This window comes from Somniosus microcephalus, chromosome 2 (assembly GCF_052327205.1).
Source record: "Somniosus microcephalus isolate GS21.2 chromosome 2, FLI_Smic_1.0, whole genome shotgun sequence".
NCBI lineage: Eukaryota > Metazoa > Chordata > Chondrichthyes > Squaliformes > Somniosidae > Somniosus > Somniosus microcephalus.
Window position 1 is genome coordinate 149752979 of NC_140988.1, and position 23923 is coordinate 149776901.

Consider the following 23923-nt stretch of genomic DNA (forward strand, 5'->3'; position numbering starts at 1 on the left):
CTCAAATCCTCTTGTAATAAAGGCCAACATACCATTTCCTTTCCTAATTGCTTGCTGTACCTGCATGTTAACTTTCAATGATTCATGTACAAGCTCACCCAGGTCCCTCTGAACACCAACATTTTTCAATCTCTCGCCATTTAAAAAAATACTCCGCTTTTCTATTTTTCCTACCATAGTAGAAAGCTTCACATTTCTCCACATTATATTCCATTTGCCATGCTCTTGCCCACTTAGTTAACCTGTCTATATCCCCTTGAAGCCTCTTTGCATCCTCCTCAACTTACATTCCCACCTAGCTTTGTATCATCAGCAAAAAGCTCAATACCATCCGGGTCAAAGTAATCCGCTTGATCGGCACCCCATCCACCAGCTAAAATATCCACTACCTCCACCACCGGTGTAGTCGCTAGTGTGCTATCTACTGGATGCACTGTAGCAAGTCACCAAGGCTTCTACGGCAGCATCTCCCAAACCCATGATTTCCACCACCTAACTGGACAAGGATGTCAGGTGCATGGGAACACCATCACCTCGAAGTTCCTCTCCAAGTCGTACACCATCCCGAAACTCCCTACCTAACAGCACTGATGGAGTATCTTCATCACATGTACATCAGTGGCTCAAGAAGACCCACCACCACCTTCTTAAGGCAACTAGGGATGGGCAATAAATGCCGGCCCTAGCAATATTTAATTAGAAATAATCTATGTTTATCTTCTCTATTCCTTTTGTCATTCTGAACATCACTCAATCTTCTCAGTTTAAGAGGATACAGCCCTAGTTGCTCTAGCCTTGTAATTCACTTGTCACCCCAGTGTCATATTAGTAAATTTGTAGTGCCCTTTTCCCAGAGCTATTTTACCCCTCCTATAGTGAACATCCCAAAATTACACAAAATATTACAGAAGTGGATTAACCTTCATTTTGTTAAGATTCATCCTAATTTATCTACTTTTGTACTAAATTCCTCTAATTATAAAACACCTGTCCACCCAATTGTAAGGATTTATGGCCTAGAAATTCAGTTGTTAGCACCAGCCGCTAGCGCCTTAGGAGGAGAAGTGGGGCGCTAAGCGGCTAGCGCCCGGGCGCAGTGCGATCTGTGCCTCTCGCGAACTTCACTCAAGATTTAGCGGCGGCGCAAAACCGCAGCGCCTGCTCAGCTGCGCACGCAGATCCTGACGTCATTTTATGGCGCAACGCCCTTGGTGCGCCCCGAACCGGAACTTCAGTGGCGCCGCCCTTCTTTGCGCCTGGTGCCCCCAGCGACTGGTAGAGGGGAACGGTTCCCAGTCACTGCGGGGCGCGCTATTTAAAGGGGACTCCTCCTGCATTATAAGTGGCAGCCATTTTGTGCCAATCCTTCTGTGTGACAGACGGATATTTGGAGAGAGACAAAGGCAGAGAGCTTTCTGCTTTGACTCAGCGCTCGCACAGGTACTTCTGGCTTCAGGCCAGAGCTTAGCACTTGGATTTCACTTTCAGTGCCATAGCCTTGAGTCGCCACATATAATGGGGGCTGCAATGGGTGGAAACGTTGGCTTTCTGCATTGCATTCAAAGGGATCAGAGACGCCGTGAGAGAGTGCCAGTCATGGCCAGACGGAGAAGGGCCAACAGGCGTCGGCACAGGAGGCCTTACCCACCCAGGGTATACCGCCAGCAGTTCTCATATCTGAACATGTCTGAGGAGCAGTGTGTTCGGAGGCTGCGATTCAGAAGGGAGGTGGTCACTGAGATCTGCCACCTGCTTTGCAGAGGTCTACAGCCACATCTGAGGAGCAGGACGTCTCTGTCGGTGGCAGTGAAGGTGACGGTGGCTCTCAACTTCTATGCCACCGGCTCCTTCCAATCCGCTACTGGGGACATTGCCAACATCTCCCAGTTCGCGGTACATTGCTGCATCTGCCAGGTGAACAATGCCCTTTTCAGAAGGAGACGTCAGTACATCTCCTTCCCCATGACCCTGGACAAGCAGCAAGAGCGTGCAATGGGATTTGGAAGAATAGCGGGCTTCCCCATGGTCCAGGGCGTAGAACTGATGAACCAGCAATGGTCAGGCCTTGCTTCAGGGCTGCAGTGTGCAGGGCATGGCAGCCAAACAAGTCGACCCTCCCCCTTTAAGAGCTGACCGGCGCCAGCGTGTCTGCCTTCATTCAGAAACTCCCCACACCTGCGCTGCGCCCGCCCTCGGTGTTAGCGCCTCGGCACGCCGGCTTAGCGCATTATGATAGTCGTGCATTGCCTGCTTTAGTGCAGCAGCAGTCTCTTGGGGCGATGCAACTGAATATCGGCGAAGGTGGCGCTAAGTTGCGCCGGGCGCTAAATTTAGCGAACGCCCGGCTGTAGCGCCCCAAACGTGGCTATACTGAATTTCTAGGCCTATATGTCTGCATGCCTTGATCCCTTTGCTCCTTCACTACATTGAGAAATTTATCAATATATATTTCTATTTTTTATTTTTGTTCCCAAAACATATGACTAATTTTTCTGTACTGAACTGCATCTGCCACTTATCTGCACATAGCTCTAGCTTGTTTATTTCATAGGAACAGGAGCAGGAGCAGGCGCAGGCCATTTAGCCCCTCTAGCTTGTTCTGCTATTCAATGAGATCATGGCTGATCTGCGACCAAACTCCATATACCCGTCTTTGTTCCATATCCCTTAACACCTTTGGTTAACAAAAAACTATCAATCTCAGATTTAAAATTAACAACTGACCAACATCGACTGCTGTTTGCGGAAGAGAGCTCCAAACTCTACCACTCTGTGTGTAGAAGTGTTTCCTAACTTCACTCCTGCAAGGTCTGGCTCTAATTTTTAGGCTATGTCCCCTAGTCCTAGAATCCCCAACCAGCGGAAATAGTTTCTCTCCATCTACCCCATTAGTTCCCCTTAATATCTTAAAAACTTTGATCAAATCAGCCTATAACATTCTAAATTCCAGGGATTACAACCCTAGTTTGTGTAATCTCTCCTCATAATTTAACCCTTGGAGTCCAGTTGTCATTCTGGTAAATCTACACTGCACTTTGTCCAAGGCCAATATATCCTTCCTACAGTGTGGTGCCCAGAACTGAACACAGTACTTCAGGTATGGTCTAGCCAGGGCTTTGTATAGCTGTAGCATGACTTCTACCTCCTTATATTCTGGTCCTATAGATAAAAAGCCCAGCGTTCCATTAGCCTTTTTGATTTCTGTACCTATCCATGACATTTTAATGATCTATGTACATGGACCCCCAAGTCTCTTTGGACCTTTGCTGTTCTAGCTTTTCACCATCTAGAAAGTACTCTGATCTATCCTTTTTAGGTCCAAAGTGGATGATTTCACACTTATCTAGATTTAAGTCCTCCTGCACTCTTCATAACAGTTTGCTACATCTCCCAGTTTGACATCAACAGAAAACTTAAGACATCCTTCCCTTTATGTCTAAGTTCAGATCATCATTGATATAAACAGAGTAGTCCCAACAACTATCCCGGAGGTACCTCGCCAGCCACTGTCCGTCAGTCTGATCAACATCACCTTACCATAACCCAGTCTGCCTTTTAGCCATCTCTTTATCTATGCCATCACTTTCCCTTTGATGCCATGCATTTAATTTTCTCAACCGATTTCTTATACGCCATTTTATTAAATGCTTTCTGGAAGTCTATATAAACCACATCTTCCACATTTCCCCACCCAACTCCTCAAATCTATACTTTCCATTATTTTCTCCAAAAATTCTATGGCTAGTCAAATATGATCTACGCTTCACAAATCCATGTTGACCATCTCTTATCTATCTAGTCACTTCTAAAGATTAATGTATTTTATTGCTAATTATGGTCTCTAACATATATCTAACCAATTGATCGTGCCTGGTTTATTCCTTTACAACCTTCTGAAGGAATGTAACATTAGCCACCTCCACACCTTTGACATAACTCCTGGCTCTAATAAATTTTACAAAATCAATGTTAGCCCCTCCAGTATTTCCTCACTAGCCCCCTTCAATATTCTGGATTGCATACCATCTGGTACCAAGCATATCAATTTTTAGTACCGGCCCTTAAGAGGCCGTTTCCTTATCAATGCATTTATCTATTGTTTGCCCTCCTATTGCTTTTCTCATAAGCCTTTAAAAACTCCCTTCATTCTCTTTCGTAAATACTGAAGTAAAATATTCCCTAAGGAACTCTGCCATTTTTTTTACCTACCATATAATCTCACAATGCTCATGCGTGGCCCAACCCCTCCTTAATGACCCTCTTTTATACTAATTTGTTTGTAAAAACCTTTGCCAATACCTTTTACATATCCTGCAAGTCTTTCTTCACACTCCATCTTAGCTCTCCTTGCGTCATAGTGAATGTTACCAAGTAATGGAGATGCCATTCCTTGAACTTTTAACACATACCTTAGCATTCATAAACTACATTCTTAAAAACTTAATGATGTACCAGCTCAAGTGCAATGCATGTTCATGTTCCATTTGAACACAAGAAATAAGGTTTTCCTTTTTTTTTTATTGATGGTGGCATTGTCAGCAGAAGATCAATAAATAACTGACAAATTGGAACTGTGACAGCAGTGAAATAATTTAAAACAAAAATACATTTTAAATATCAAAAATAAAGTCAAAAATTCTGGAAATGCACAACAAATCAGTCAGCATCTGAAAGAGAAAGAAAGGTCAAGGTTTCAAGTGTGATCCTTCATTAGAACTGAAAATTTAAAGTCCTGAAGAACATCACACACAAAACATTATACAATATCAGATCAAAACATTGGCTGAGAATTTGCTGGAATGCGGCATCTCGCAGTGAGCGCCAGGAGATGGATTGTGTTCTTCACCCTTCAGCTCCAATTCATTTTGCACAGCAAATTTTTTTTTTTTAATCCATTCATGGGATGTGGGCGTCGCTGGCAAAGCCAGCATTTATTGCCCATCCCTAACTGCCCTTGAGAAGGTGGTGGTGAGCCGCCTTCTTGAACCGCTGCAGTCCGTGCGGTGAGGGTACTCCCATAGTGCTATTAGGGAGGGAGTTCCAGGATTTTGACCTAGCGACGATGAAGGATCGGCGATATATTTCCAAGTCAGGATAATGTGCGACTTGGAGGGGAACTTGGAGCTGATGGCACCTGCTGCCTTTGTCCTTTTAGGTGGGAGAGGTCGCAGGTTTGGAGGTGCTGCCAAAGAAGCCTTGGCGAGTTGCTGTAGTGCATCTTGTAGATGGTACACACTGCAGCCACATTGCGCCGGTGGTGGAGGGAGTGAATGTTTAAGGTAGTGGATGGGGTGCCAATCAAGCGGGCTGCTTTGTCCTGGATGGTGTCGAGCTTCTTGAGTGTTGTTGGAGCTGCACTCATCCAGGCAAGTGGAGAGTATTCCATCACACTCCTGACCTGTTCTTGTAGCTACAGTATTTATGTGGCTGGTCCAATTAAGTTTCTGGTCAATGGTGACCCCCAGGATGATGTTGATGTTGGGGGATTCAGCGATGGTAATGCCGTTGAATGTCAAGGGGTGGTGGTTAGACTCTTTCTTGTCGGAGATACTCATTTCCTGGCACATGTGTGGCGCGAATGTTACTTACCACTGATCAGCCTAAACCTGAATGTCGTCCAGGTCTTGCTGCATGCAGGTACGGACTGCTTCATTATCTGAGGAATTGTGAAGGGAACTGAACACTGTGCAATCATCAGCTGGAAGTGTGAGTTGATAAAGGTGCAGTGAGATCTAAAGGGCAACTGGAAACTTGGTGAATGACGAGACAAATAGTTTATCTCCTTAACCAAAGAAATTTAAAGATTTGAATGGTTAGCAAAGCTCTGAAGTGGCAGGTTGGACATCATCACTAAATTTAATATGTAGGAAAATGTGTAGTTCTAATTTATTTTGCCTGTGGAACATGACGCATAAACATATGAATAAGACAGCTCTTGCCCAGGGTTCAGTTTATTATTTTAATTCATGAAATTCAGGGACTGAAGGCAGCCACCACCTACATGCAGAAGCTATATATTTTATAGCAATTCAAAGCATGATGTTACTTGTGGAATCAGCTTGGTGATTGTTGGTTCGTGGATCCACATACTTTGCGGGATGGAGGTGGGGGTAACTCTAAATCCTGACAAGCTGAAACAAATTTAGAATTGACTTTACTCCAAGCCAGAACCCGTAACAAATCAATTTAAGAAATCAGTTTAGTCCGTTAAATAAATCAGTTTAACTTTCATCCTGGTTGCATGCTTTGTAGCATGTGCAGAACGGTTATCATTTAATTGTTAACTGGTTTCAAAGTGGATGGCCACTGGAAACATAAATTATCCCATTAAAAGGGTCCTTATGCTGTTAAATAGCAGCCCTAACTTTAATTTATATTTGCAGCACAAATGCAGCAATTTCTTGACACTCATTGGGAGATTGACGGTGAGCTCCAGTTTTTGGGAGGCTAACGGTATAGCGGCGCAAATCATCCAGCAATTTGTGGCGATTCACAACTCACAGTATAGCTCTTCCTTGCCACAAATTGCTGGATATTTTCCACACTATTAATGGCGTACACCTTTAACTCGTCATTATTTTGCCAGCAAATTCTGGATTATCTAATCTCAGATGCTGACTGACCTGCTATGCATTTCTAGCATTCCCTATTTTCCCCTTTTCATTTTCTATATTTAAATATAACTAGCGCCATCTTAACAAATTGAACAATCAATCAGTTTAATTTTTCTTGAGACTCATTCATAAAGATCAACTTACCTGTCCTATCGATTGAACAATAAAGTCAACCACCAGTTTGGACTCCTTGCTAAACATGCTTTGCCAAAGCTTATCCACGAGTCGTTGTGTGAAGTAAAATACATTGTTCACTAATATATTGTAACTTCCTCCACTGGTAATAGGTAATGTTGCATCCTCACCTAAAACAGTTATAAAAAAAACACCAAAAATGTTCTGTTATACTGTAGAATGAAGTATGACAGTCACAATAAACAGTATTACATAATGATAATAAATACATTAACTTCAATATAATTTCTATTCTTCAAGATTTAAACTTTTAGTTATGTGTATTGTTTTTAAAAAGTGTCAAGTTACTTGTTTGTAAGAGTTTATTGAGGTGAGGCATCATGCAAGTAGAATTTCTCTCAATGACTTTGGAACACTAAGGGGGCGATTTTGCCAGCCCTGGGGAGGCAGGACTGCCAGGAAAATGGCAGAATTTGGGGACGGGTGCCCAACCTGCCCCCATGTCATCTTGCCAGGAGGCAGGTAGCCATCCCACGTCAGGTCCCATCTCCTTGGAGGCGGGAGGGGATTAAAGCCTATTAACTGCCTGTTAACAGGCAGAAAATAGGATTATCCCCTTTTTGCCCTCACAAGTGTGGGCTTCCCGAAGGCTCCAAAACCCGCCAGCTCAGCTCAGCTCAGCGAGTACTGGGTCTGCGGGGTGCAAAGGTAAGTGATGGGTGCAAGAGTAGAGAGGTGAGTATCTGAGGTAAGTGCAAAGTGTTAGTAAAAGTGTACTTACCTTTGTTTATTCCTGCAGGCTTCAGTCGGTGTGTATGCGGAGAGTCTCGGACCTCCGCGTTAGAGGTAACAGATGGCTGTTGCATTCTCCAATGTAATAACCATCTCATTTCTGTAAAAGAAAGAAGTTTGATGAAGTCTTGAATTGAAGACCTCATCAAACTACAGGGAATGTCACTGTTTGACAGCTTCACAGATGACAATTTGACAGACGAAACGTCATACGTTAACGTTCTCTGCAAACGGCTTTCCCTTAATTGGCCTGCTAAGCGGGCTTAACAAGGTCAATCAAGGGAAAATAGCGTGGGTTGGCCACAACTCCATGAAGGCGGCACATCGAACCGCCAAGCAGCAGTCCCGCCTCCAACGTGCCCCCATTAACAAAATCGCCCCCTAAGTTTATTAATTTGCCCATGTTAAAAACTGCCCAGTGTAGGTGGTAACGAGGCATATTGATATAAACCATCATGTCAATAATAAGCACATTTGGCATTACTAAATATTTACTTTTCATTGTTTATTTTTAATCAGTGGGGCAGCACTTTATACTCACCTCATTAAAAGTTGCAGCATGATGCTTTGACTATTATCAAGATCACAGACAACTAGAATTTCTGATGAAGGGTCACTGACCTGAAATATTAACGCTTTCTCTCTCCACAGATGCTGCCTGACCTGCTGAGTATTTCCAGTTTTCTGTTTTTATTTCAGATTTCTAGCATCCGCAGTATTTTGTTTTTGTATTTGAATTTCTAGTAACTATAATAACCATTTCAAGAGATGTCCTAAATTCATTATTATCCATCAAACGAGGGGCATAAAATACACAATATCTTTGCAACACCACTGAGTCACAAACCTCAAAAACAAAGTTCAAGATTGCCATAAGCTCATCATAGTGGAAATCACTATACTACAGAATGAATAAAATTTATGAATAGAAAGAACTACCAGCAGTATTCATTCTTCAGTTTTGAAGAAAATCAGGAGCCTCAGAAAATCAGCCAAGAATATCAGCTTGTGAAAAATAGAAGTTTATGTGCTGACCTGTTACAGGTCTCTAGCTAGAAACCTAAACTTGTTATTTTGCTCCAATTTGTGAGCAATTATTCCAAATTGTCAAAAACAGACAATGCTAGCATTTACAAAACTGCAAATTGAGCAATATGTCACTCACATTAAGCTACAATGGTGAGCTATTTATTTTTAAATGCAGTCTTTCTTTAATTCAGCAATTGAATCTTTATCATCACTAAATCGCAGAGACCCATGCTTATTTAAGCAGTGCATTTCTATTACTGTATCTTGTTACTGACATCTACTGGTTAGGATTTGCACCATTATAGGCTTTCAAAACTGTAGGCCTTTTAACAAATGGTACACATATCCAATGCAGGCAACTCTACTCCAATACTAGTAAAACCAACAAAAGGATCATATAAAATAATCTGAAAGCATAGATTGATGCACATTTAGCATATTCCTTGCACAACGTTTCATTGGAATTGATCCAAATTGGACAGTGTCTCTTCCACAGACACTGGGCAGAAGGAACTGTACTCAGACCCACCTAACAAAACGTCTGCTGCTAGTAAGTGATCCATCACACTGTCCAAAATGCAAGTTTGGAATTCTTTTTGCTGAGCTCGTGTTGATCTGTCAGGTGATGCCTTGAAAACAAAAAAAACACCAACATTAAGAATCTGCATTACTTTGCTTGAAGGTATAGCCCTGTTTCACAGCTTTCGTTTTTCAATACAACATGCTCCACAATTGTGGTTGAGAACATAAACATGGTGCCCACAGTATAATCTTAGACAATAGCACATTTACCTTTCCTGCCAGCTGAAGATCCTGTGGGTGTGTCTAGAACCACAGACTGCAGTCTGAGATTCCAAATATGCCCAAATAGTTAGCAGTTGGAGCAAGCTAAACAAATATAAACAATGTTATACTGCTATAACCTCAATAATTAAAGGGATTGAAGATGTTTTACTGCTGGGACTGTTTTGGGAAATTCTTCAAAAATAAGTGTTGAAAACACGAATGCACTGAAGCTTTAGTTATGGAAATAATCACTAGGTTCCGAGGTACTATTTTCATCAATAAGAAAAATTCACTGTAGCGGAAATGCATGAATATGATCAGAATGTGCAACACAAATTTACATCATCTGGAGTCCTTTAATTTTAGGGACAACCTGAAATTAATGTGTTGCATGCAGCTGCAGCTTTTGAAGTCATATCAGTGCTGCAGCTTTGAAGTTGTATCAGTGCTGCAGCTTTGAAGTTGTATCAGTGCTGCAGCTTTGAAGTTGTACTGTAAACAATGAAGTGCTCTGGTGTTTCAGCATGATAAAATTTCAGGACATCAACTCAGCCGGAATTCCCCAAATAAACCACTTGCAGGCTAAAATCAGAATAGTACTGCACAGGAGGCGGCCATTTGGCCCATCGAGTCTGCACGGCTCTTTCGAAGAGCAATCCACTCCTCCAACTCTTTCACCATGTTCCTGCAATTTTTAGCCTTCAAGTAGTTATCCAATTCCCTTTTGAAAGCTACTATTGAATCTATATCCATCACCCTATCAGGCAGTGCATTCCAAATCCTAACCACTTGTTGCATAAAAAAGCTTTTTCTCCTGTCACCTCTGGTTCTTTTGCAAATCACCTTAAATCTGTGCCCTCTAGTTATCAACCTGTCTGCCATTGCAAACAGTTTTGCTTTATTTACTTTATGTAAACCTTCATGATTTTAAACACCTCTATCAAATCTTCACTAAGCCTTCTCTGCTGTAAGGAGAACAACCCCAGGTTTTTCAGTCTATCCACATAACTAATCCCTCATCCCTGGAAGCATTCTAGTAAATTTCTTCTGCACCCTCTCCAAAGCCTTCACATCCTTCCTAAAGCGTCGTGCCCAGAATTGGACACAATGCTCCAACTGGGGCTGAACTAGTGCTTTTAAAAAAAAAAAAAATAGGTTTAGCCTAACTTCCTGGCTTTGTACTCTGGCTCTATTTATAAAGCCCAGGATTCTATATGCTTTATTAACTGCTTTGTTAACCTGTCCTGCCACCTTCAAAGATTTGTGCACAAACACCCCAGGTCTCTCTGTTCTTGCACCCCCTTTAAAATTGTACCATTACATACTGACATTAGTCGAGGTTTTTTTGATCAAGTCATCTGACCTCTTGTTCAGGCACCAAAGTTGTTGGGGGTGAAAGAGTGAGATGAGTATCTAAAAATGGTTAAGAAAATAAACAAATGGAGAGAGAACAACATTTATTTATACATTTATTATTTCAGATGTATCAACACTTACCTCTAACAGCAGGTCTATAAGAGTAGTCTGTTTACTAGCAGGTGCAAGACACAGATTTTCTATCACAAGGACACGCATGAAGTCAAATACAAACTTCTTGGCAGGATGGTTGGTGAGGAAAGTTTTTGCCCCCACATTACAATATTCTGATTGACTCCTATTCATGCCAGTGTCACCTGCAAATGCCTTGAATTCTTCAGCAGGTGAGCCCACTTCATCATCAAGATCACTCACCTGAATAAAGGCCATAGAGAGTTCACATCATCTTACAGTTATAAGTACGTAATAGTTTGCATAATGTTAATATATACTGTATCTGGGTTAATGCTGATCAAATTTGGTGCAAATTTTATTCCCCCAAAGCAGTAAAAATAAAATTGCAGCAAATTAATTCATGTGCATACCCAAGTACTTTTAAAATGTGATGAGGGTCTCTGCCTCTACCACCCTTACAGGCAGTGAAGTGAGTTCCAGACCCCCACCACCCTCTGGGTGAAAAAAGTTCTCAACTCCCCTCTAATCCTTCTACCAATTACTGTAAATCTATGGCCCCCTGGTTATTGACACCTCTGCTAAGGGAAATAGGTCTTTCCTATCCAATCTGTCTAGGTCCCTCATAATTTTATACACCTCAATTAAGTCTCCCCTCAGCCTCCTCTGTTCCAATGAAAACCACCCCACCCTATCCAATTAATTCTCATAGCTACAATTCTCCAGTCCTGGCAACATCCTCGTAAATCTCCTCCGCACCCTCTCTAGTGCAATCACATCTTTCCTGAAATGTGGCGACCAGAACTGTACGCAGTACTCTAGCTGTGGCCTAACTAGTGTTTTATACAGTGTTTTAGAACATAAATAAAATATATTCTCTCTCTTGGCCACTGAATTAACTGACGTCTTAATAGGAATAGTTACCCTGGTTCAAACAGCATTTCCCTCCCCCAGACATGGTTAACAACTGTGATTTTCCCCTCTTGCCAATCAGGCACCCGTGTCCACATTTGGTTCTTCTCCCCTGCATCCCACTACCAGGAACAATTTGAGGGAGACAGAAAAATGATGTGGCAAACCAAAAAGTAAAAAACAATGTACTTTTCACAAGGTCACTAAGTTTTCATTTCATTCACTTTGAAAAATGTTGTGACAATAGCCAGATTGTTTAACATAAGTTAAACACACACCATTTCTGAATATGGCCTGATGTTAAAGGGAAAGACTGTTGCTGCAAATGCACAAAGGAATTCTGGGCTTGTCCAAAGAGGAGCTAGATCCGGAACATTGTGATATAAGTAACGGAAAAACTGCATCAAAGTGACTGGGTATTCTCTGAGCCAGGAGCCTTCCTCTTCAGACTGCCAGGGCTGTAGGAAGAAACAACATATTCAGTACAAAAGGAAAGTAAGTCCTTAATATTTAACACTTAGCTTCATTTTACTCAAAATGCTTCTCCTATCAAACATGCCTATATTTTTCAATCTCGGTGTCATTTAGATTAGAATGGTTTTTGGTAGGTTTCAGACCGATCAAATGGAAATGTGCTGTTTGCACTCAATTTTCTGAGGGTAGCTCGTTTTTCATTATTTGGGGTGTAGATCTGGGCAGTTGCAGGTAGCATACCAGCAGTGGGACAACAATTAAAGAGGAATGTTAGACTAGGGTCACAAAAAGTGTGATAGCTTCAGAAGGCAATCAAACCCATTAGCAGCCTTTGCCAAGACAGAAGGAGCAGGGGATAAAATAGTGACAGGCAGAATTGAAGCAAAAGGAAACTCCAGCTCCTTGCTCGTGCCTGAGCAAAGTGTCCAACACCTATTTAATGGTTTCTGAAGTGGAGGTGGTGCTACATGAGGAAGGTTGGCCTAGAAATTCATTTGCTATCGAAAATGGGCCTGGGGATCGCGGTGAGCTAGCAACCCGTGCCCGTTCGCAGGCAGCACGTGAACTTTGTACTGCCTACTCATTTCCATGATTGGGGTGTTCAGCCCAGCACTGAAGGTGCTGCCAAGTGGCTGAATGCTCAGCAGGAGGTCCAAATTTGTGTGAGGCTAGCACCAATTAAAGCTAGCCTGCATTACTTAAAGGCAGTCTGCACCTCTTAAAGGGGAGGTGCAGTCTGCCTGCAGCAGACCATTCAACTGGTTGAGGAAGACAGTGCAAAAAATTACTTAATTATGGCACAATAGGGGAGAAGGTATGCACCAAATTTCTCCGATGCAGCACTGGAGGCCTTGGTGCAAGAGGTCAATAGGAAGAGAGAGCTCCGCTTTCTACAGGAGGCCAAGAGGCCCTCCAGGCAACAGACCAAAGCGCAGTGGGAGCAGATAGCCACTGTGGTGAATGCCAGCAGTGTAGCTCCGAGGATGTGGACACAGTGCAGGAAGAAGTTTAATGACCGCTCACGAGTTGTCATGGTCAGTGAATTCATCTTTAAATGCCATATCCCACAAACTGCACCAGTAGCCTCACACACTGCTCAATTCAGCACACCTCCATCATCACTCACCTACCAACAATCTCTATCAATCATGGCTCATACCTACACAGACATGTTCCATCACACCCTCACACACTTAACCCTGTTGCAAGCCTCACACCCACATCTCAAAGCTTGCACACACTGTCAGCTATTCAACCATGCCAGGTACATCACCCAAATACATTCACCACACTCACTGACACACTTCTCTTTCTCTTGCAGGAAAAGGTGGTGCATAACCAGTGCCAGTAGAACTTAACCGGAGGGGGACAGGCTCGCCTGCATCACCTCACCCCCTTGGAGGAGATAGTGCTGGCCGCTCTTGGGAATTGCACTGCTGAGCCCGTGGCCAGCAGCGGGGCTGAAAGAGTACAAGATGCCGGTATCCTTATAAGTTATCCTCCTTCTCACATCCCACTTCCCCCTCATCCCATAATCTCTTCTGATTTACAAGCTGCACATGGTGTAAGCATGCACATCTTGCTTTCCCCGTCCTTCCCTCACCACAACCCTGCCCTTGTGCCTTTCTCACTTCAGAGACCCAAGAAATCCAACCTGCCCAGCCATTGGTTATAGAAGAAGAAACACCATCACTCGATGTGACACGCAGCCACCAGCTCAGATACTGGCACTGCGCGGAGTTTTGAGGGTAGCTTAGAGGCGGGATCTGCACATCGTCAATCACCGGGCACGAGTAGGCTGCAGCCAGGGCAGGGGGAAAGGGTCTCAGAGGTGCCAGCTCCCAGAAGGGCAAGGTCACACACGAGTTCTGCTGCAGAGGACTCAGATGAGGCAGCCCACAGAAGAACGCTGTTGAGTATGCACAACAAAATGCTTGGTGCATTGGCAGGCCTGCAAGAAAGCCTAAGTGAAATGTTAAGGAGCATGGAGGAGTCCACCTCCAGTCTTGCACAGGGCTTTGGTCAAAGCTTAGAGCCCATCCTTTCCAGCATGGAAGGGGTGGGCAGATCCATTAGCGCACTTGTGGACCCAACATCATGCAGTGTCTGATGGGTCAGCTTCCACTGCAGCACAAGCAGAAGCCACCCTTCATCTGAGTGCTGCAGTGGAAGCTCAGACTGCTCTCATGCAGGCTCAGCTTGAAGCCACGCAAGCTCAGACTGCCACCATCATGGTTGGGTTTACCAGTATGCAAAGGGGCTTGCAGGGTGTCACAGCATTCCAGCCATCTGTCCTGCAACAGATGGCTAGGATTGCTGAGGTGCTACTCCAGGGGCTCCGTGGAGGACAAACCTGCTGTCCTCTCTCACAATGACCGCATTCGTCCTTCCACCACTGCCACTCCAACAGTAGCCTTGCTGTTGTCTGTCAGCCAGCCAGCCCAGACTGCTGCCACCCATGCTGAAGTGGTGCAGTCCACAGCCAGGCCTTCTAGGCCCAGAGATGCTTGAGGATGTCCTGCAAGGCCGGCAGCCTTCCACCAACCATGCTGCAGCCACTGGGGTAGCACTGCGTAGGAGGACTAGGACAGGCAAAGTCACACTGAAGACAGGCACTAAGGGAATGCACAAGGGTGATTAGTTGACTTTGTTAGGTTATATTGGATGGATTGATGGATAAAGTTGGATGGGAATGTTTCTTTTGTGGTGGCTTTAATTTCAGCATTGTGGCCAAGAGGACGCTGTGATGGTCAGTAACAGAGGGAAGGTAAGGTGTTGAACTATTGTTGAATGGGGAATTGGGGTTGCCTTCACTCATATGCAGTCGGATGAGTCGATCACTGACAACCCAAGCAGAAAGGGGCTGTCTGGGTTGCCTCCTCCCTTCTGCTTCCTCCTCCTCCTTAGCTGGTCGCCATATGCCTGGTGGCAAGGGCTGTGCCCTCATGATGGCGAGGTTGTGGAGCATGCAGCAGACCACAACAAATCTTAAGACGCGTTCTGGTGAGTACTCAGGGTTCCTCCAGAGCGGCCAGGCAGCAGAAGCGTTGTTTAAGGACTCCAATGGTCTGCTCTATCAGATTCTATGTGGCAGCATGGCACTCACTGAACACATGCTGCCCGCTATGATTGGGTTGCGGAGCAGAGTCATGAGCCAGGTGGTCAGTGGATAGCCCTCGTCGTCCAGTAGCCACCCTCTGGTTTGTCGTGGTGGCTCAAAGACTGAGCGAACAGTAGACGGGCACAAAATGAAAGCATTATGACTGCTGCCAGGATACCAGGCATTCACCATCATGATGTGCTGAGCATGGTCACACACCAACTGCACATTCAGCACGTGGTAACCTTTGCGGTTAAGGTACATCTCGGCATTTACCTGCAGCGCACACAAAGCCACGTGCGTGCAGTTGATGGCGCCCTGCACCATAGGGAAGCTCGTTATCCTGCAAAGCCACGTACATGCTCTGCCTGTTTCTCTCTGTTCAGAGAGAAGACAATGAAGTCCCCTCTCCTGGCATAAAGAGCGTCTGTCACCTCTCTTATGCAGCAGTGGACGGCAAACTGTGAGATGTTACAGATGTCGCCTGCTCCAGCCTGGAAGGATCCTGACTCAAAGAAATTCAGGGCCACAGTCACCTTCACAGCCACAGGCAGCGCTGTTCTTGGCCTGGAGTGAGGCTGCAATCTGGTTGCAAGAGGTGGTAGAGTTCTGTAAACATCTCCTTTGTTAAGTGCAGACGCCTCGCACAGAGCTTCTGGCTCAGGTTGCGGTAAGAGAATTGCTCTCGGAAGATCCAAGGTGGATAAGGCCTTCTGCTGAGAGCCCTTCTCCACCTTCTTCTCTATCTGTGAGCAGTCTGTCCTCTTCTTCGCTCCCTCTCATTGTCATGCTGCAGGCCAAGAGGGATGAAACTGAAGCACCCATGACTGGGAGCAAGTGGTCTGACCAGAAACCCTTGAAGACAGAAACAAGGCCTTCTCCACTTGCAATACCACACCCTGTCACCTCATCAATGTTAAACAACTCTAGAAAGCTCCAAATACTTCCACAAACTTACACAGAGCTGTTAGAAATTAATCAGAAACTGACCTGAGAGTGGTTAATGATCCCTTTAAATATCATTGGTAGGCGGTCCTTGCAGCTGCTGAACGCATGTTCAGCTGTGCGAGGTTAACACAGGTCGTTACTTCCACGGTGGAGGATGAAAATGGCAGCGCTGACGTCAAATCCACACTGCACGCTGATTGACATCACGATCTGCCTATTCTACATACTTCTGGTGCACACTCGCAGCGTTGATGCCAACGCCCTCACCAAGATGGCATCCGGCGCAGCCCACACCAAAATTGTGCGCACGCGGCTCAAGACGCCATTTTTGCACCTGAGGCACCCAAACAATGGACACTACGCAATCGAATTTTTAGCTTGTTGTCTTTTGTGCCACTCCATGCAGCATACCTAAGGAGGAGGAGCAAGTTTCATGCTGTAGCTGACTGTTACGGTGACAGCCTTATATTGCATGCTAGTTGCAGGTATCCTTGCAACAGATGGCAAGGCTCTGCATCTGACCCTTTGCTGATTCAGAATCTGTGAAGACAGTGCCCCATTGACACTGCCAGATAAGTGCACCAGGGTTTGCAGATATAATTGGTGGCATCTTGGTGAGTGCTGCCACTAGAGATGGTGGCTGTTGATTAGAGTGCTTCTGAGGCAGTATGACTGGTCAGCCATTCATGTATCTTAGTGGTGCCATTGGGTCTGCTGTCCCAATTTCCTTTGAAAAGAGGATCCTCCAAAGGAGGTCTGGCCATCTCTTTCTGCAGATGGAGATGCGGGTAAGCATAGAGTACCTTATATGTAGCCTAACCTGCCTGGCATAGGTCGATAGATCTTCCTCTTCCAAACACCTCAGATTAGGGAATTCCCATTGGAAGACCCATTAATAGCAACAAAATTAATATTTTTTCACAAAGGCTCATGAGAACCCCAGTGTCTGCAGGAAAAAACCCAAAAGCAATCGAACAGTGACTGAAATATTAAAGATTAAATATATTTACCTGGGCTTTTTAAATCAGCTCCTGTTACAGCCGAGTCCCTAGTAATGCTGGGTGCCCATTTCAAATGGGCATATGTTAGAAACTATGCCCTCCATACCTGATCAGGAGAGGGCGTGCAGGACAGACAGACTCACCACCAAATGAGCATGTACCTAAGGATACCCCTCAGAAACAAAGCCACAATGTAAAATGGGTGGTGGTCTGGTGGGAAATAAACCCAACCTATTTCAACCATCAGCTACCTGCCACCTGATTTACACCATTAAAATGGGCAGCCAACAACAGAAAATCTAGGCTAATGTTACTAGATTAATATAGATTCTAGCCTCAGTATTAGATAATACAACATTCTAAACCATATAATGCATTTCAGATCCTTACTTAGTGAACATACATTGTAACTAGGGCTATAATGAAACCATTTTTGACTTCAAACTTTTTGATGTTTCCTAATGCAAATGTTTGAAGCTACAACTGTGTATTTTGTGTTGGGGATCTACATCAATCAAACCGAAGTGAGATTATTTATTAGAGTGAGGAAAACCCAGTGTTGATGGATGAAACAAAGCAAGTTTAAGATTAGGGTTGAGGCAGACTAGGCTGAGGTACCGAGCACATATCCTCAAAACCACAGAATGATCAAAGCTTAAAGTTTTATTACCGCTATTAATTTTATCCAAGTCTTCCTGTGAGTAGTAAATTGAATTTGTCATTTGCATACTTACAAGATTGAGCATACTCCTCAGCATTCCCAACAATAAAAAAGCAGATTCAGAGCATACAGTGTGAATAGATGCAACCACTGTTCCACTTGAAGCAGGAACCCCAAAGATAAATGTCCAGATGGAATCCAGATCAAACTGTATTAAGAAAGCACATGCCAATATATTTAGTTACCATCTCTAACGCTGGTTTTTTAAAGCTATGATTAAGTGTGACGGTATTTAGCATTAAAATTATTTCATTATTTTTCCAAGTAAAGGCATTATTCACAGACTGCTTTATTCTCAAGTGCCAACTTCAGAGCCTGGGAAGCTGCTGATTTTATAGGGACCAACTGGCTTAATACTGACATGTATACATTGTTTCACTGATCTATATACAAATTTAAATTTAGCTCTGACACAAATTATTCAAGTACAGGGAATTATTCGTCATCTTGTGCAATGGTGGACATTAGAATTTAGCTTTTTATATTCAATTTTTAACAATAAAATGTATTATCCATGCTGTTTTGTAAAGGGAATGAGTTGGCTCACCGTGTTTTATTTGGGTAAGACAGTGACATTGGCAGTAGGAAAAAAGTTTGTAGCTACTTCTACCTAAATTTAAAGGATGATGGGGCCCATTATCCGCTCAGCAAATAAACAGTGAAACAGATGGAGTGAGAAAGTCATGCAATGTTTAGTGGACCTACAGTCATATCTGAAATATTTCTCAGAATTCCACAGTTTCTTCAGGAAATACTTTATTTGCTAGTCCAAATAGTTCTCTGACAAAACAGCACCAGCTGACTGACCCTAATCTGCTTTTTCTTGGCTATCTATAGAACATGTGAAATCAACACTAAAATGCACCTGCACTCTGAAGGAGTCAGAATAATAGATCTAATACCCCATTTATAGTACTGACATAACCTGAAGGAAATAAATGATTTTTTTTGCTTTGATTTTAAGGATATACTAGCAGCTCTGAAACTGACTTCTGTCTGCTCCCACCATTCTTGATCGGCTCCACTCTGCCACTACCTATGTGACCCTCTTTGCAGCTTGCTTGTCAAGTTGTTAATTTTTCTCCTGTTGGTTTCAAAGATTTGAACTTCCTAGGTCTGGAGGATTCATAAAGGCTTCTTCCTAATTGGTGGGGAAAAAAAGCTGTCTCTCATTGTTCTAAATCCACCAATGAGAAAGAAGTTTGTTTTAATCTTCCAGACTCTCAATGTTCAAAATACTACAAACAGAGAAGAAACTTTATTAGCAGCAAAACAGGTTTCTGCAGGCTTTTAACATTAAATGTGTAGATCTTGAAACAATGAGAGCCACTTGTGTTCCTGTAGCTTTTCGGATAAAAAGTCTAGTAACCCAGGTCACCTAATGCAGATACCAGAAAAAATTAGGATATCACTGCTTACCCACCACTGAAGATGCATCATAAATAAGATGTAAAAGTTTCTATCTAAGCTTTAAAATGAAACAGTTAAACTATTAAATGTAGTCACAGTTAAATGTGGCAGTAGCATTTAATTGCTTTGGATTGAAGAATAATTTGCCATTTCCTATTCCACTTGGTTGCCATGTAAAATAATTTTCATCCTTTAAGCTAAACCAGTTTGTTAAATGACTTGTCTCATATTTGCACAAATTGCAGACCTCTCCCCTTGCCATCATTTTCAAGGACAAGATGGAATGGGAAATTCATATTACTCCATGTTAACTAGTTACACCCTTTAACACATCCATTGCATTTTTAATGGATGACAGAATGGGGCCCCAAAATTAAAAAGAAAACATACAAAAGCTTAAAATTAAATGGATTATATACCTGCAGGTTTTCTGGCAGTTCAGTAACTGGCTGCTGGAGGAAAAGGGCCATCAACAGAAAATATAGTTCAGGCACATTGGTATGTTTGGGCAAGAATGACTGGAGAAGAGAGAAACCAGGGACATGGCAAGCATCGCGGTTTATTTCACGCACGGTTGATCTACCACCAGCAATTCTGCCAACATTGAAACCTGAAAAATGAGAAGTTACAAATACATAAAGATCAGTGACTTTTTTTCTGGTATTTTATAATGCAAAATTATCTCTCTTCGTGTGAGGGAAGCATACGACTTCTGCTCAATACTTCATGACAGCATAGCAGCGATTAGAAAATTCAAAATGTTATAAATCACAACTGTAAATTCTCATCCTAACATGGTATGCAGTTCCTACCCACATTCAGCTTGAAGCATGACCATAGTTGCAACAAATCTTAGATGTTGGTTAGTGCAGTATATTGAGCAATCTTTTTTTTCCTGGAGTGGGTTCATAACTGTTGGTAGTCACACTACTGAGTTACTGGCCTCTGTCCCACTGCTGTAGAGGCAGCAATGGAAGAAAAATCCACCATGAGGCTGGTCTCATGCACCTTTCACCAATCAGCTCAGGAATTGCCAAGGGGCAAGATGACACTTCTGGCAATGCAGCACCCTCTCAGTTCTATACTGAAATGTCAGACTAGATTATGTGCTCAAACTTTGAATGGTTCTGCCACTATAATCATCCCAAAGCTAAATTGTTTTTCCTGTGTACTTTCTGAACATATAAAATTTACTAAAAGGTGAATGTGGGAAAAAAAGGTATAATTTTAAGGTTCCTTTTTGTGTTACAATTCACTCTTCTTTGCCACAAAGTGCTGAAGTGAAAAGTTAAAAACATTTTCTTACTTTCTATTGTGTATGAAGTGTGTAGTTTTACAACTTATTTTACTGTAAATAAGATAATACTAATTTATTATCTTATCTACTGGTATATTCATTTTATTGCAAACTCCTTAACCAGACCAATCTGAGGTACATAATTGCAAGGTATCCCAACTAGTCGGAATATATCGCTGTACCCTACTGTGAATGTAATCCAGTTTAGAATGTCCGTTTTTGTGACAAAACAGGGTTCTAAATATTCAGCAGACTTCTTTATACAGCAGTAAATCTTTTGTTTATGTTTTAGGATGTGGGGGTCACTGGCAAGACCTGTATTTATTACTCATCTCTCGATACAATTTTTAAAGAGTCAAGAGTCAGGCTGTTAAGAGTCAACCACACTGGAGTTAAGGATGACAGCTTTCTTTCGTGAACCAGTTGGATTTTTACAACAATTAACGCAGCCTCATGGTCACTTTTATTGATATCAGCTTTTATTTCCAGAATTTTTTTTAATAAGCTGAATTCGAATTCGAATTCTCAAACTGCTATAGCGGGATTTAAACTTGCATTATCTGGATTAATAGTCAAGGCCTCTGGATTAATTAGTCCAGTAACATAACCACTATACTATGGTACCCTACACTTGATTCCTTTAAGAAAAGCTGTACACTAAATATAATATATTCTATGTAATTCAGAAAGCAAACAGGCAATATTCCAGATGTACCAGCTACACCTTGCAACAGAAAGATTTCACACATACCTAATACAGTGCCAATTTTATTTGTGAGAACAGAGTCAGTCTGATCGAGCCAGCCTCCTCCACAAAGCCCTTCTTTAAACTTGGCAAGGATCGACTGGTTGCTCAGCAGTACAACAAGAATTCTCATTGCTGCAGTGACAGTAGTGGGATGTAAATGCTCTTCCATGAACATCAGAAGCCAGTCAAAACCCCAAATCTTCACCAATTCTTCACATGCTCTATGATTTGATGTTGTGGTGTGTTTTGAAAGGAGTAAAAGAGAAAATGACAAAGTAAGCTAAAATCTCTAACTTGAAGAAATGTACAGAAATTGGGTAAAAATCTGATTTAACTAAAATGATAGAAATCCAGTTGTATGTACAGCATTTAGATTTAAATTTTAAAATACCAAGACTACTCAGCCATGCACCTTGGACTCTGGTGAAGAATGGGTGGCCAGCTGCAAACACAATAACCAGAGTTTCTCTGTAATAAGCAGGTTGTAGGTATTTACAGGCGCCCGGAGGTGGAATTTCTGCTGATGCCACATGTGGCAGCCCAGTCAAGATAAGTGACTAGTTGTCTGGGGTAAGCTGAGAGTGAAAGTTAGCAGTGGCTGAGAACTGAACTAAGGTTTTGTGGAACAAAAACACATCATACCACATATTTAATAAAGGAGTATGGTTCCATAATTTTATTTACTTCTATGTTAAAGATTATTAAACTGAATAAAGATATCAACTAAAAATAGTGCTTGAATGTTCCGAAAAGACCAGTAGAAATTCTCGAAAGATGATTTACAAATTTACAAAATGTCTTCAAATTTGACATTCTCTCACTGCTACTTAATTCCACCCACAAAGATCTCAACTCTAAATGCTTGATTTGTACTTGGCATGTAGTGCAATGGCAACAAAATTGGACAGTGAGGATTGTATACAACACAGAAATACAAGACATGACTTGGTTTTAGAAAGGTAATGTCAGAAGAATATGTTATGCTATTACCCCTGCATAATCACAAACTGGATCAGCAATTTACATTCCTCTATCCTTTCCAATACTGTGTATAAAGTAATTATTTAGATAGTATGTAGTGCTATACCCTTCAGCCACTGGTGCTGTAACCTTTACTAGGTGGCAATGCACAATACCTGGGTTCACACATTATCTGTGTTATATTGTAAATACCCTGATGGCGCAAATGGCTTTGCAACCGGGCGCTGCACTGACATCGACTCCTGCTATAATCAGCAGGAGTTTTGCGGCGGTGCTACAGCGTTGCGCCCCGATCTCCTTCGCCCGGAGATTTTGACGTCATTGCCGTGCACATCGCCCTCTGCAGCAGCGCCGGTCGAAAACACTGACACCTGCAGGAGGTGTGCATTGGGTGGCTGGCCGCTTCGGGGCGATGATTAAAGGTGAGGTGGCCGAGGTAACAAAAAAAAACACTTACCTTTCTTGTTGCAGTTTTTTTCGTGGGTTCCTACCCGCGAGCGATCAGCCCAGCATTCTGCTTGAGCGCTGGGCTGATCGCGCAGGATCGTGGCTGCCTTGGTGATCCAGGTAGCTACTTCTTATATTGCAGAGCCTGCAGCGATGGCCCTTTCCTTTAAGGGAGGGAAGGAGCCTTTGAACGCGGCAGTGCTGCACGGCCCATTGTGCAGCACTGCTGAAGTCTTCGCCCCGCCTGCTGCCGATTGCACTCCAAGAAGGAAGTGGAGTGCTTGATTTAACCACTCCACTTCCTTCCTAGAGCGCAAAACCGAATTTTTTTAAAGTTTAGAAACAGTAGCGCCTGGCGCTAATTTTCTCAACTTTTAAAAGTTAGCGCCCCAAACCGGGCTATAATGAATTTTTCCCCCCCTGAAGGGCATTGGACAAATAACTCAAGAATCACAGCAAACTATACAACTTTCATGTGCTTCAAGCAATACTTACTGCAGATTAACACTGTTTTTTTCTTTTGAAGTATACAGTAGCTTTAACAAGATATCCAAGAGTCTGTTTCTCAGTAGAATGGTATTAGCTGAAACAAGGCCACCAAAATCATCTTCTACACCTGTTAAACATGTGAAATACAGAATTTTTCCAAAACTGAGCTGTAGGGTGGCCTTTTAATAAACATTATTTTTACATACTGGTGGAGGCTTGAAAGGATTGACTAACTAACTACCACTTCTATACCTGTAATAGTTTCAAATAACATCAAGAAGGAATTTTTACCTAAATGAATGGTCAAATTTAGGTGTTGATGTTGTTCGTTCTTAATCATTTAAAAAAGTTACAAAAGGAAGACAGTGATAGGAGAGACCTACAATGGAAAATACGGTGTGGGCAAGAGTAAGAGAAGAGAATCAGGAAGTAGGGAAAAGACAGAGAAGACAAGGGAAAGAGCGAGAGATTGAGGGACAAGAAAGAGAAAGGCAAGACAAGGAATGAAGCATTTGCTTTATTGCTGATGACATAATCAAGGTGAGGATCAT

The 23923-nt window shown here is 42.8% G+C and overlaps 1 protein-coding gene across 2 annotated transcripts in view; it reads right to left on the reverse strand.

Moving 5' to 3' along the window:
• The window catches only part of wdfy3 (WD repeat and FYVE domain containing 3), a 583406-nt gene that overhangs the window by 167001 nt on the left and 392482 nt on the right, over positions 1 to 23923 (reverse strand). For both annotated transcript variants that reach the window (XM_085963501.1, XM_085963491.1), the window contains 8 exons: positions 23379 to 23499; positions 21459 to 21676; positions 19830 to 20020; positions 18014 to 18148; positions 12035 to 12214; positions 10854 to 11087; positions 9100 to 9199; positions 6759 to 6919 (listed from right to left, as the gene is read on the reverse strand). In XM_085963501.1, coding sequence (XP_085819627.1) covers positions 6759 to 6919; positions 9100 to 9199; positions 10854 to 11087; positions 12035 to 12214; positions 18014 to 18148; positions 19830 to 20020; positions 21459 to 21676; positions 23379 to 23499 — 1340 coding nt within the window. The remainder of the gene's footprint in view (positions 1 to 6758; positions 6920 to 9099; positions 9200 to 10853; positions 11088 to 12034; positions 12215 to 18013; positions 18149 to 19829; positions 20021 to 21458; positions 21677 to 23378; positions 23500 to 23923) is intronic.